Source organism: Anoplophora glabripennis, unplaced genomic scaffold (assembly GCF_000390285.2).
Source record: "Anoplophora glabripennis isolate ALB-LARVAE unplaced genomic scaffold, Agla_2.0 scaffold4, whole genome shotgun sequence".
NCBI classification, from domain to species: Eukaryota; Metazoa; Arthropoda; class Insecta; order Coleoptera; family Cerambycidae; genus Anoplophora; species Anoplophora glabripennis.
This window is the reverse complement of record NW_019416568.1, coordinates 1465365-1478851: the sequence shown is the minus strand read 5'-3', so window position 1 is coordinate 1478851 and position 13487 is coordinate 1465365. Positions and strand designations below refer to the sequence as shown.

Here is a 13487-nt window from a genome sequence, read left to right as displayed (position 1 = left end):
CGGCCCTGGTCTAATAAGAAATTTAACGATGAAGACGCACAAACATATCACACCGTCACATTGAAATCAATAATTTTATAGGAACATACACAAATATTTTGATTTCACTAATTCTTGTTTTGCCAAATTAACGCTCGTTTTTTTGCCTGCCTAACAGCCTGTTGTCATATCTTATCAGGTGGATTGATATCATGCATTAAGTCTAAACTAAGCCAGTGTCGGAGATCACTGACACTGAGCCTCGCGGACTAAACACAGTGCTTTAAAAAAATAGTCACTAAGTCTAAACTAAGCCAGTGTCGGAGATCATTGACACTGAGCTTCACAAGCTAAACACAGTGCTTTAAGAAAATAGTAACAAAAATTTTTTATTTCAAATGTTTTAAAAAATATATTTCAAATGTATCAAATTAGTAAGTATTTTGTACTTGTTTTTTATTATGTATATTTTATGAAACATCAAAAATAATTATTTTAAAACACTTATAAATTTGTAATGTATACCTATCCACATTCCAGAATTGATAAAAAAAAATGTGACGATTAAAATAGCATGCTGCAAAGTATTTTCTGTTGCAGTTTCATTCAATAGTAGTTCGGGCGAATTAGGTTTTTCTTTAAGAAATCGTGCCTAACTCAAATTTTATGGGCGAAAATTCTTACTTAACATGAATTGTGGCACCGGGATGCTTTTTTTTTAAATTTTAAATATTTAAATAAAATCCACTTCTTATTTGTGGAAGGGCGAAATGGGCGGTGACTATTAGACGCCTTCATTATAGCCATCTTTCTCTATCGCACGGATTTCTATGACTATCGCTCTCACGTAACGGCAGATCGACCATCGACTTTCCGAACCTGTATATCTTGATATACAGGGTGTTTCATAATATATGCGCAGGACTTCAGGATGTGATAGCTCGTCCAAAAATTTGAAAAAAAGCTTGTATTAACTTACCCTCTAAAATGCACAATTTTCGAGATACAGGGTGTTGAAATTGTAAAAAAAATTTCGTTTTCTGCGAATATCTTCGTAACCGTTTATCGTACAGAAAACGGCTTTTGTAAACATTTTCCACTCATAATAAGCTATGTTCTGTGCGAGAAAAAATTTTTTTCATAGTCATAATTGGTGAAGATTTTGAAGGGGAAGTGGGTGTTTTTCTCCCCAACTTCTACGCTACTGTAAAAAGTACGGTTTTGAGACGCCCATTTGAACCGCCAATGTTTTCTACACAAAAAAAGTACTCTTGGTCATAAGCTCTAAAGTTGACCATTTTCGAGAAAAATCTACTTTTATGTTGAAAAACATGGTCAATTTTGTTAAATAAAATTTTTTTACTAATTACACAGCACCTGCTCGGATTGACTAACATTTTACTTTGTTGAGAAATTCGGGAAATCACATAAATAAACACGTTTGTCAACGATTAGCATAAGGTTTTGCTGCCATCTGTTAACAGTTTTAGCAACTTTAAACCAGTAGGAATCATTATTTAAATTTTTATAAATATCATGATATATATCGAAGAATAAATATCGTGATAGATATCAATGATATATATCGGATATATATCATACCAACTCTGCGTACAACAGGGTTCTGACATATAAAAAAAAGATTATTCTTAGACTTGGACTTTGGGGGGCTGTAACTCCGAAAGAGGAGGCCACTTGGCAAATAGAAAAAATACGGGTCCCTAAATTTGTCTTAACAATCTATGACCAAATTTTGTTGCATTAATTTCCTGACACCCCGTAGAATTCATTCATAACATAAAGGAAATATTAACATCGTTTCACATTCGACAAATCTCTTCAAATTAATTAACATGAAAGCACCCGAAACTTTTCCGCTTAGCACCTCATTACTAATAAATTTAACTGTTACCTTTATCGTTCTCAATTTTATTTTCAGAGCTTTAGAACCTGGTCAGCAAGTTAAACATGGCACCTCACCGATACCTGCAGTGGGGTAAGTTGAAAAATTCCGCACGGGCTATTTCCCACCTCAGATCCATACCATTACCATACGATGTTGTTTGAAATTGCAAATAAAAAAACCGTATAAAAACGTTTCATAAAATATTATCTGTGTGGTTTTTGAGTACTGCATCGAGGGGGAATACCCAAGGTTTGGTTTTGTACCAAAATTGGCTTAGCTCCTTAGAGAAAGTTTACACTGTGAGGTTCGTGCAGCAGCCATGTTTCTTTTTCTTTTTTTTTTTGTTGACTAGTCTTTATAACCCCTTTGTTTTTGTGTGTCTAACAGTGTGTCATAGTTAAACGTGCATAGTTTGGTTTTTTATAACTGTTTATTGTTACCACACACGTATTTGTAGTCGAAAATTCTTTCAGAAAAAAGATATGTTGCAAATTGCAAAATGACGTACTGGGGTACCTCAGTGGGCGTATAACACAAATCGTGCATCACAAAGTCTTCGAACAGTTTACAGGGTCTGGGACGGGTCTACCAGAAATTTTACACGTGCTCCTACATGTCAAAGTATTCTTCAGTAGTAAAAGTTGCAATTGTTACACTTTTTGCATCACCATTTCAGCTAACGTAAACTGACCAAAAAGTAATTAAGTCAGTGTCAAAAACACACCATAGACCACTGACTATAAAATGAATGTCAGTTTATCGGCTAAATAATTGAAAAATAACTTTAAACGGTTCGCTCAAAAAGATTCGCTACTTTTCCGATTCGCTGGTCCGATCCTGGCGTAATTCGCGAACGAAAATAACTAAAATACTATAAATTTATCGATTGTATCTACTTTCGTAGGGTGCAGGGTGCACCGAACGAAGAGCACGTCAAGCCGCGTTCGCTTAGGTTCACGTGGTCGATGAAGACGACCTCCAGTAGGGATCCGGCGGAGATAATGGCGGAGATCCGTAAAGTGTTGGACGCTAACAATTGTGACTACGAGCAGAGGGAGAGATTCCTTCTGCTGTGTGTCCACGGCGATCCCAACACGGACAGTCTGGTGCAGTGGGAGATCGAGGTGTGCAAGCTGCCGCGGCTGTCCCTCAATGGTGTACGGTTCAAGAGAATTTCAGGTTAGTGCACTTATTAAGAATCTTTCAGGTTTCCGTTTTGAAAAAAAAAATTAAAATTTCGAGAACCGTGTTCGACCGGATAAAAATAACTTCAGATTTGCGTTCAACACCCTCGAAAATAGGAGGGTAGGCTACGTTTTACGCTACAGCAAAAAATTACCTTATTTTTGTTAGTCAGTTTTTAATAATTGCAATGGGTTTTCCGTTAAGGGTGCTTGAACTAAATTTAAATAAATCATTGCATTATGTACGTAATTTAGGCCACAAAAAATTGGTTATCGTCGATCTTTAGTTTATCATACAGTGCTTTCGAAAAGTAACGAATAAATTCATTATTTTTTAAATTGAGAAGTTTTCGAAAAAATCCCCTGGCACGTCGATTTTGTTTTTAAAAAAGGCACTTTTTGACATAAGACCCATATTTGTGACATCATCGTTGTTCGAGATATGACGTCATTGACAATTTTTTTAAATAGCAACCCCCAATTTTGACCATGCCATTTGAAAGAGCGTGTCATTCTACATACACAGATAATGAAAAATTATGGTGTTACATAACAAAAATTTCAAGAAAATAATGTTTGAAGATTTTAAAATTTAATTTTCACAATACTGAAAATGATAATGATTATGTAAAAATCGACTAAATTAAATGTTCAAATTGTGCACCGTTGGCTGCCTGACAGTAGCCAAGACGATTAATAAATTTTTACATAATCATTATCATTTTCAGTATTGTGAAAATTAAACTTTAAAATCTTCAAACATTATTTTCTTGAAATTTTTGTTATGTAACACCATAATTTTTCATGATCTGTGTATGTAGAATGACACGCTCTTTCAAATGGCATGGTCAAAATTGGGGGTTGCTATTTAAAAAAATTGTCGATGACGTCATATCTCGAACAACGATGACGTCACAAATATGGGTCGTATGTCAAAAAGTGTCTTTTTTAAAAACAAAATCGACGTGCCAGGGGATTTTTTCGAAAACTTCTCAATTTAAAAAATAATGAATTTATTCGTTACTTTTCGAAAGCACTGTATTTTAAGAGCCCCCTCAAAAAATCAGCTCACAAGAAATTTCTTTAGAGGTCGCTCAAGATTTTTAAAAATTTCCAAAATTGTCAAAAATTGAATTTTTTTTTTATTTTTTTTGTCGTTATTTTATCATTTTCTAGGTTGAAAAAAATCTCGAATCTGAAAATTTCAAATCGATATTTTAATTTCTAAAGATCGCTCATAATGACTTTAATTTTCAAAGTAGTGTACTATGTTTTCGAGCGACCTCTAAAAGATAAATATCAACGAACTAATAATTTGTTTTATTGAATTTGATGAACAAAAGAATAGAAATAATTCGCGAGACACTTAAATTTTAAAAAATTAAAAGATTATAAATATTTGATACTCGCAGTGCAGTAGTAAATTTTGCCTCGAGAAATTTTTAAGTGTCTCGTGATTTATTTCTATTCTTTTGTTCATCAAATTCAATAAAAAAAATTATTAGTTTGTTCATATTTATTTATAGAGGTCGCTCGAAAACATTTTAGGTACACTACTTTTAAAGTTAAAATAATTATGAGAAATTAGAATATGGATTTGAAATTTTCAGAATCGAGATATTTTCAATCTAGAAAATCATAAAATAACGAGAAAAAAAATTAAAAAAAATCAATTTTTGATAAATTTGGAAATTAAAAATCTTGAGCGACCTATAAAAAATTTTTTTTGAGCTGATTTTTTGAGTGGGCTCAAAACATGATAAACTAACAAATTTTCACAAGAGACGCGAAAAAAAATAATCGTTTTTTTTGGGCCACCCTAGTATATATTATACTGGGTGTAACGTAAAGGTTGGGAATAAATTAAACGGTAGATTTTTTGGTTTATAAAATAAAATTTCTCTCATATGAAGTTATGCTCTTTTCCAAGCTACAAGGCGCTAAAAAGTTTCAAAAAATTTAGTTTTTCTCCAATAACTTTCGAACATTATAAAATTTTTAGCCTTAGCTAAATTTGATAATCCTCTAGTAACAAGAAAAAGATTGACTTTGTAAGTTACTCGGTGGCGTGTCTACGGATTGTACCGTAAGGTTATTCGAAGAAAATTGTAGGACGCCACTGGTAAAAACATTTATTTATGGTCCATTTTTTATTTTAATCAAAATTACCCTCTTGCGTTTTATTTCTAGCTCTTGTAATTTTTCCGTAAATAAAACTTGTAAATATCATTTTTTCCCTCTGCTAACATAGGAAAATAAAAATAACAAAAACATTATGAAGTATGCTTTGATTCAGCCACCGAACGTGGTCAAATAGGCATTGAAAAAAGACTTTTGCATTGAGTTATATTAAAAAACTAAATTTTTTGATTTTTTTTTAGCGCCCTGTAGCTTGGAAAAGAAAACCCGTAGAGCGTAACTTTATATGACAAATATTTATTTTTTTAAATAAAAAATCCACCGTTTAATTTATTCCCAACCTTTACGTTACACCCTGTATATTTAAAATTACAATTTTTGAAAAAAAATGAGTGTTAACTAACTAAAATTAAACTAAGTTTACTTTGGCTGTCCTAATCAACTGATTTCAATTTTTCAAAAACCATTTGAAAGGTTGAGCGGTCTTTTCTATGTAAAAAATTTTTCAAGGATCTAGGTGCTTTATTTGAGGCTGCAACATTTTGAAAATTCGAAAACATTTTTTCAAAATTTTTTTCAAAAGATTTTGCAAAAACTATCGAACCGATTTTAATGAAATTTAGTGTGTTGTTTTATTATACTCTAAAATTTTTTTACCAAAATTAGAATGCCCTTGGAGCAATTAAAATATTTAAAAGAAAATATCTAAAAAACTTGATTATTTTGCCTTTTTTTCATCAATTTTTTTGCAATTTTGCAACATCAATAATAAATTTAAACATTTTTAATTTACAGTATATTGTGCAAAATTATTATTATTATAACCTCCAAATTTGTCACCAACATGGCCGCTATACCCCGTCAAAGTTCAAGCGCCGTTACTGGAAAACCCTTTATTATTTAAATGTACTTTAATAGGTGAATCATACGATCGCCTTGACGCTGAGTTTGGTTGCAGGTACTAGTATTGGATTTAAAAATATTGCTAGCAAGATAGCAAACGAACTGAAGCTGTGACTGCTTGTAAAAGAGCCGGAATTATCCAGCGAACCAACATAAGAAAAGGAAACGAGCCGTGTAGCGATTTCCAACTCCATGATTTTTTAGTATTCCGAAGCAGCCCTCACTTAAGTTCAGGGTAACCGTCGACCAGCCGACGCGCAAGATAGTGGCCGCGCTAATGTCATTGCGTATTAAAACACCAATTTCTGTCTCTTACACCAGTTTTCGAATATCGCTCTACAAATTTAGTTATTAAGAATAATACAGACTCTGCTTGTGATATGTGGAATTGAAGAAAAAGAGTATGAAATCCCTACACAGATGTATATTGATTAGATCTCCTTTCTTTTATTTTTTTTTCTAACGCAACTCTGTTATCCTTTTTTTCCGTCGTGAATTACTGACATTAAGTGGTACTTTACTAGTGTTCTAATTATTTTAACAGTAAAAAGAATAGGAATAAAAATGTATTATTTTGTTATTATATTATGGGTTTTATGTTTTATATCATAAATATTTATTGTATTTAGTAAATTGATTTGCCGGATTTTTTTTTAAATTTAGCACTTACGTTTTTTTATTACTTAATTCTTCCAGCCGGAGTTTTAGAACATCAGGATCGCGAGTAAGTACGTGTCAATTTCTTAGCATCAAAAATTATGTGTCGAGTAAATATTGGCTGTACCGCAACATCGTGACGAGTAATCTTTCCGCGAGACGGCCGGAGCCTCTTTCCACAACCGAAATGAAATTCCCCCGTTTACGAGAGGATCACGTTCAAATTTATAAAGATGCGACTTGCCCCCGAGTCGCCTCGCTTATAATTTTCCATGTGATTTTAATTCTAGGCGAGACCTAAGGACATTTACGGCGCACCTGGCGCCCGATGCGATTCAAATTAAATCTGTATATAATGTGTGAGAGTTGCGTGCGAGACTGAATGTTTAAATTATACGATTGTAATATTTTTAACAATTTTTACTGCATTTGCATTTGTCAGGTCGTAAAATTTACTTATTTGTGTAGGCGTCGCGTTCCGAGGAGCCTCGCACGTTCGTGCGAACCGAGTCCCGAGGATCCACGGAAGTAACGATTGGCAAGTCATCGAAAATGATTTCGAATCGTAGCACACCTGTTTAAGGGGGTTCTGTAGCAAATAGGCAACTGGCAATACATTTTTATAGATTTTATTACACGGTTCGTCTAAATATGAATCAATGCACAAATAACGGACTTTCCTCCAATCTAGCGCAGGTTTTCTATAAAATTGACTTAGTTTGGGACTCCAATTACTTTTCGTTGCAAAGTAATTTGTAATTTACGATGCAAATTACAAATTTCTTTGCACCGAAAAGTTATTTTAGTTTCAAACCAAGTCCATTTTATAGAAAATCTGCATAAGAATGGTGGAAAGTCTGTTATTTGTGCTTTAATTCATATTTAGACAAACCGTGCAATAAAATTTATAAAAATGTATTGCTGGTTGCCTATTTGCTATAGAGCCCTCTTAAAGTGCTTGCAATAATATGGTTACAGTACTGAAAATTAATTTTTCGTTAATCGGTGCTCTTACGACACCGATTTAAAAAAAATTTGTTAAAACCTTGTTTATATACTCGTACAGTTAGAAAATCAGTTAAACTTCAGAAATAAAACAGTAGATGGCGACACTGTCGTGAGAAACAATTAGTAGGTACACGGTGCGTTTTATTAAAGACAGGATTTAAGTAGTGTGTAAACGAATCGTTTGCTTGCCGCGGGTTCCTCGGGGGCGGTAACGAAAATGTCCGGGTTTCCCGCCTGTTAAATGTAAATGTAGTCGATCACATTAACATAAAAAAAAATGTCAGATCTGAGTGTACTTAGAGAAAAAAAACATCTTCACCTTGTTATAAAACCCTACTTTTTCCATATTTAAATTTTAAATGTTCTCTTTCTTTGATTAATTTGGTTTGTATTATATTTTATATGATTTTTCTTTGGAGCGCGGAAGAAGTAAGGTTCGATTTCATTAAATTTATAATAATGTAGTAATATACTATGGAGTATATAATTAATTGTTAGAATGACAGCTTAGATTAGTACGATACGCTGTAAAGAGCAATGTTTGCTTTTCCATAAATACAATTCTTTCACTGGGGATGGGCACTTTATGTTAGTTAAGCTATTGATCATTTATAATAAAATTGAACTCATTTAAACTGGGACAGTTTTCTTGCGTCACCCCCTATCTTTCAGGTAAGTAGAAGCGGGAAGCATCGCTGATAAACGGTAAGTACAAGCACAACCTACCAAATTCTCCCAAGAGTGGATCAATATTTATAGAACTGCGAGTACGGGTGAGATGTAACCTATAAAGCATGTGTCATGTTACATCTTAAATGTCATTGCTACTTGATGCCTACTGACAAAGTGACCTACTAGTAGGCGTGTTATGAAAGTGAAGACTAGTACATAGTAGGTCTGTTTCAACAAGATTCGGGGATTGGTTCCGAACCGTTCGAAATGTTTGGCCAGATAAGTTTTAAATAAATGTGAATATATCGCAAGAATTAGTTGGATGCACATTTCGAACGGTTCGAAACCAATTCCTGACTTCTGTTGGAACAGACCTACTATCGCACTAGGCCAGCGGTCTTCAAACTTTTACGACTTGCGGAACCCCGCCAACATTCCGTTTTTGAGGAACCCCCCACCTAAAAATTTTCAAACATTTTTTACCGATTTAATATATTTATAAATACTACGATTAACAAAATAAATATTCCTCTAAGTAAAAATTAAAGACATTAAAGATTAAAGTAAATATTTATTGAGTTTGATCAAGGACTGGGATGTGCTTGAATATTTTTACGTAATATGTTAAAATCAGCTGCTATTGTCATAAGTCGGCGGTTTTCAAACTTTTACGACTTGCGAATAATATCGATAATAAAATTTTAAATTTTTGACAGTCCTGGAACCCCCAGAGAAACAGTTTGAATATCGCTGCACTAGGCGAAATAAACTTAAGTAACTAATTGTGGGAACCAACTACTCTATGGACTATATGCCCTGACTGACAGAATTACACATCCAATATCTAGTAAATAGCTAAATTATTCTTCAAGGTAGTCGTCAGACACAGACCAGTTTCGAACATATAAGATCGAGAGACGGAGATAGGAAAATAAAAGATGTTGAACATTATACAGAAATAAGTTTTATTTATGTTGCTAAAATCCAAAAATAACAAGATTATCATCGGCCTACGATAAAATTCTGTTAATTGATATAAATTATATTACTTGGGTCAGGTAATTGCAAAATATAAATTTCGTAAAACGAATACATTCGTAGTCTTATTTTATTTCACATTTCACAATATATTCTAAAATAAAAAATAAATCTTCGTACGCGATATATTCAAGTTCATATAATTTTCTGCTTTCATAAATGCATAAACTTGTGTAAAAAAAGACAGGGTGTAATTAAAATGCTTGGCTATTTGGCCGAATTTTTTGGGTGTTCTGTCACAACAAAAAAATTCAAATAAACGTGTTTAATGATGCGATTTCTCAGAGTTCTGGAGAACATTCAGCACCAATTTTGCATAGTCCATGCTTATGTGCTTCTACTTTAGTATTGGTGCTTGCGATATATTTTGTTACCGAATACATATTTTATTTTGTAAAAATACATTTTCTTTCAATTATTATAAAACGAGGCGTTTTTATCACAAACTCGGTGTCAAAATTTTATGTACAATTTAACTTTTCTGAAATTCAAACAAAATTACATCTCAAAATTATTATTTTTTTTAAATTAATATATTTTTTTTCAAGTTAGGTAATTTTTTTTTTAATTTGATACTACACTTACTGTTAATTATTAAAAGTCTGGCCATATTCACTAAGTAGTAAATATTTAAGTCTGCATACTTTTTATGTAATTTTGGTGTAAAATGTCAAAGCGCGAATGAAGGGGAGGGGGGTTGCAGTACCCATTTTTTTTGAGTATGCCTCCAAGTATTTTTTTTATGTAAAGTGGCGTTTTATTCTATTTTTTTCACTCTTAAGATTTTGGTTTGGGGCACGGTTTAGGATATATTGTAACTTTTTTGGATACGCGACAATTTACTCAATGTTAGACTTTAATTTTTGGGATCTTATGAAAAATTTCTTTTATATGACATCGATACTAACTAAAGAACAGTTAAAGAAACGAATTGTACGCGGTAAAGAGCACTTTAGGCTGAAACCCCATATTTTGATTTGGGGCTTATTGTATGAGACATTGCAACTTTTTTAGATGTTAGATTTAGCTCAAAAAACGATTATGACGATGACCATTTCCATTTTTTTCAATAAATTATATAAATAACGACTCAAATCTTTCATATAGCCGCAAAACAAAGTCAAACGTCGACTAAATCGATGTAGCACATCCAAAAAAGTTACAATATCTCGCAAACGAGGCCCCAAATCAAAATCTTACAAGCATGAAAAAAATAGAACAAAACGCCACTTTATCTTAAAAAAAAATGTTCCGAAAGCATAGGCCTACTCAAAAAAAAATAGGGGGTACTGCAACTATTTTAAATCAAAATTACACAAAAAGTGTGCCGGCGTAAGATCAAAATTATGTGCTAACTTTCAAATCTCTACCATCACCGGAAATATCAATAAAAAATCATTTTTTAAATTTTAACACCCTGTATTTTGAAAATGGTTCTCTGAAATGAAATCCCATTAAAAATAATGGGACTTCATTTTGGAAACCCATTTTCTAACCACATATTTGAACTAAAAGTCCAAATATGGTTAACGGGTTGACTAATTAATTTGTAACACCGTTTATTTTATTTTTTTCAAATCCCTGTGAATTACTATTTTCTTTAATTTCTATTATGAATAAATTAATCGAAATAATTAAAAATGACTTCCCAAACTTAAACGTGTCATTTTCAATGCATTTTTAAGGATCAAGGGTTTGAAATTTCCAAAAATTAAATAACTGCTTCCTCGGAAACTGTTCATGTGGAATGTGAAAATATTTCTGTAAGATGCTTTATAATTTGTAATACAAAGTTATTTAATTTTGTGCCTAAAGAAAAACAAAATTGAAAAAGAAAAAATTGGAAATTGCAACAAAAAATTTAAAAAATAATGGAAATAAAGTAAACAGAATGTTACAAGTTATACTTTAATATTGTATTTTTTAATATTACAATGGAATAATTCGGTTCTACCGAGTCCTCAATAAAACCGTACAATAAAAGTAGTATGCCTTAAATTGTCTAAAACCAGGAAAAAAAAATTGTTCCAAGTGTACTGTACCACATATTAATAAAATAAACGTTTTTAGAATTGAATAAACTCTCCTCGCATGATGCAAACTTTTCTAAACTTATACAGCAACCCTTATTATTTTCAATACTCTGTTAATAAATGTAGGGCTGGTGGACACACGTTTGTATGAATTCTTTTTGTCAATTTGTGACATAAAACCATTTTAAAATTCGACCAACGATATTGTAATTACATCTTGCGCATTTTAATGATTCTGCACAAACCGAAAATTAATTTTTAGCAGGCGGCCTGAACATCCCTACCACCACCGCGTGATCCCTCTCGTAGGGCTCCAGCGTAATTTGTTCCTGAGGTTTCAGTTTATCCGCCTGTAATTTTTTAACTTCCGCAGCAAACACGGCTTCGGGCTGTGCTGTTGAATCTATACAAGACGCTTTAATAGATATCACAAAATGCCCCCCATTCTTCAAGAAATAACTGGCGTTGAGGGCAACTATTCTCGCTTGGTCGGGTTGCGCAACGTCAGCGAATACTGTATCGACCATACCGACTAACATTCTATACTTATGCGGGTGTCGGGCGTCCTCTATAATAGGGATGATGTTCGTGCGTTTTTTCGCTACGTTTATTAGATCTCTACCGGACCTGTGCGAGAATTCCACCGCATACACTAAGCCTTCCGGCCCGACTATGTCGGAAACATGCGAAACTGTGGTTCCCGATGCCGCTCCCAGATATAAAACTTTGCTGCCTGGAGACATGTAAATTTTATCTACGCCACCTAATATGGCAGCAGCTAATTTACTCCTGAAAGGGTTCCACACTCTATACTCCACTTTTTCTCCATCGGTCTGAAAAGGGAGTTCAGAAATTTGGTTAAATAGAGAAGATTACAGTATCGGACAAAATTAGATCTACTAAGTAAAGTATGCAAACAAATTTTATTCGCTTATGGTACAAGTGAAATATGCTCGATAGACTTTAAAGATAAAACTGTAAAAATTGGTTTTATTTTATAACACTAATAAACGGTTAAATTTTTCAACTTGCCGCTGTGCATTTTATTTCCTCTAATTTTGTCCGATACTGTATGTACTGAAAAACAGTTCTTTGGAACTTTTTTTAAATTTGTATAACGAAGCTAAATACACATTACTGTGATTTCTTACCTCCACAGATATGCGTTTTTCACCGTACACCTCTGACCCAGGCACTAGGTTCAATGTGACCAATGCATCTTCCCTTCCTTTTGCAACGAAAACCCCCTCGTGTCGATGGGGTTCAATAACTACAGTCTTTCCTCCTCTGAAACCGCCGCCTCCGCCTCCACCACCACGTCCTCGACTACCTCCTCCACGTCCTCCCCTAGGTCCACCACCTCGACCAAAACTTGGCCGGCCACCTCTGTCACCACCACGGCCACCTCTTCCACCGCCTCCTCCACGGCCTCCACCAAAACCGCCTCTACCACCCCCGCCACCTCCACGGCCGCCACCAAAGCCGCCTCTACCACCACCGCCTCCTCGACCTCCTGGTGAGAATCCTGAAAGAAATATTTTAATTAGGACGAGTAATCAATTTACAACAAATATTAGTCGATTTTATGATAGTTTTAATTAAAAATAAATTCTAAACTAGTCGAAATATGACATAAGTGAAAAATATAATACCTGGTCGACCCATGTCGTACTATAAATTGAGAATTCTAATAATTTTCTAGACAATTTGTAAAATTACCGCTACCACGTGTGTATCAAAGCGTTGGTTGGTTACTTAACCTCAATTTTTTAGTTATTTTCATAACATTGTATACGTTTTTGTTGTGATTGGTATCATTGGCAAAAGTGGGATTCTGTGGTTCAGTCCACAGTTTAAACAGAAAAATATCTAGATTGGGTAGTCTGCTAAAATATTCAATATGAGATGCTTTTCGGTGTACGGGTAAGAGTAATTCAGAGTGCTCCACAGCACACTTCATGTACTTTT

At 33.6% G+C, this 13487-nt stretch overlaps 2 protein-coding genes across 11 annotated transcripts in view; one reads left to right on the top strand and one right to left on the bottom strand.

Moving 5' to 3' along the window:
• The window catches only part of LOC108917417 (serine/threonine-protein kinase MARK2), an 85635-nt gene extending 78941 nt beyond the window's left edge, over nucleotides 1–6694 (top strand). For 8 of the 10 annotated variants that reach the window (XM_018723981.1, XM_018723989.2, XM_018723988.2 and 5 more), the window contains 3 exons: nucleotides 1919–1975; nucleotides 2790–3064; nucleotides 6167–6694. In XM_018723981.1, the coding sequence (XP_018579497.1) occupies nucleotides 1919–1975; nucleotides 2790–3064; nucleotides 6167–6225 (391 nt within the window). In that variant the 3' untranslated portion in view covers nucleotides 6226–6694. The remainder of the gene's footprint in view (nucleotides 1–1918; nucleotides 1976–2789; nucleotides 3065–6166) is intronic. The other 2 variants (XM_018723987.1, XM_018723985.1) reach the window with 1 other exon arrangement.
• A 3328-nt stretch (nucleotides 6695–10022) lies between these two features.
• LOC108917419 (rRNA 2'-O-methyltransferase fibrillarin) lies at nucleotides 10023–13261 on the bottom strand. Its single transcript, XM_018723990.1, has 3 exons — nucleotides 13172–13261; nucleotides 12671–13044; nucleotides 10023–12352 (listed from the first exon to the last, which is right to left on the bottom strand). The coding sequence occupies exons 1-3, from the start codon at nucleotides 13182–13184 to the stop codon at nucleotides 11771–11773; spliced, it is 969 nt and encodes a 322-aa protein (XP_018579506.1). The 5' UTR covers nucleotides 13185–13261; the 3' UTR covers nucleotides 10023–11770.
• Between the last annotated feature and the right edge of the window lie 226 nt (nucleotides 13262–13487).

Excerpts from the sequence above, each read along its gene's own strand:
- LOC108917419 (XM_018723990.1), bottom strand. Across the intron at positions 12,353-12,670 it reads AAAAACGCATATCTGTGGAG|ACCGATGGAGAAAAAGTGGA; the intron begins GTAAGAAATCAC and ends CTCCCTTTTCAG.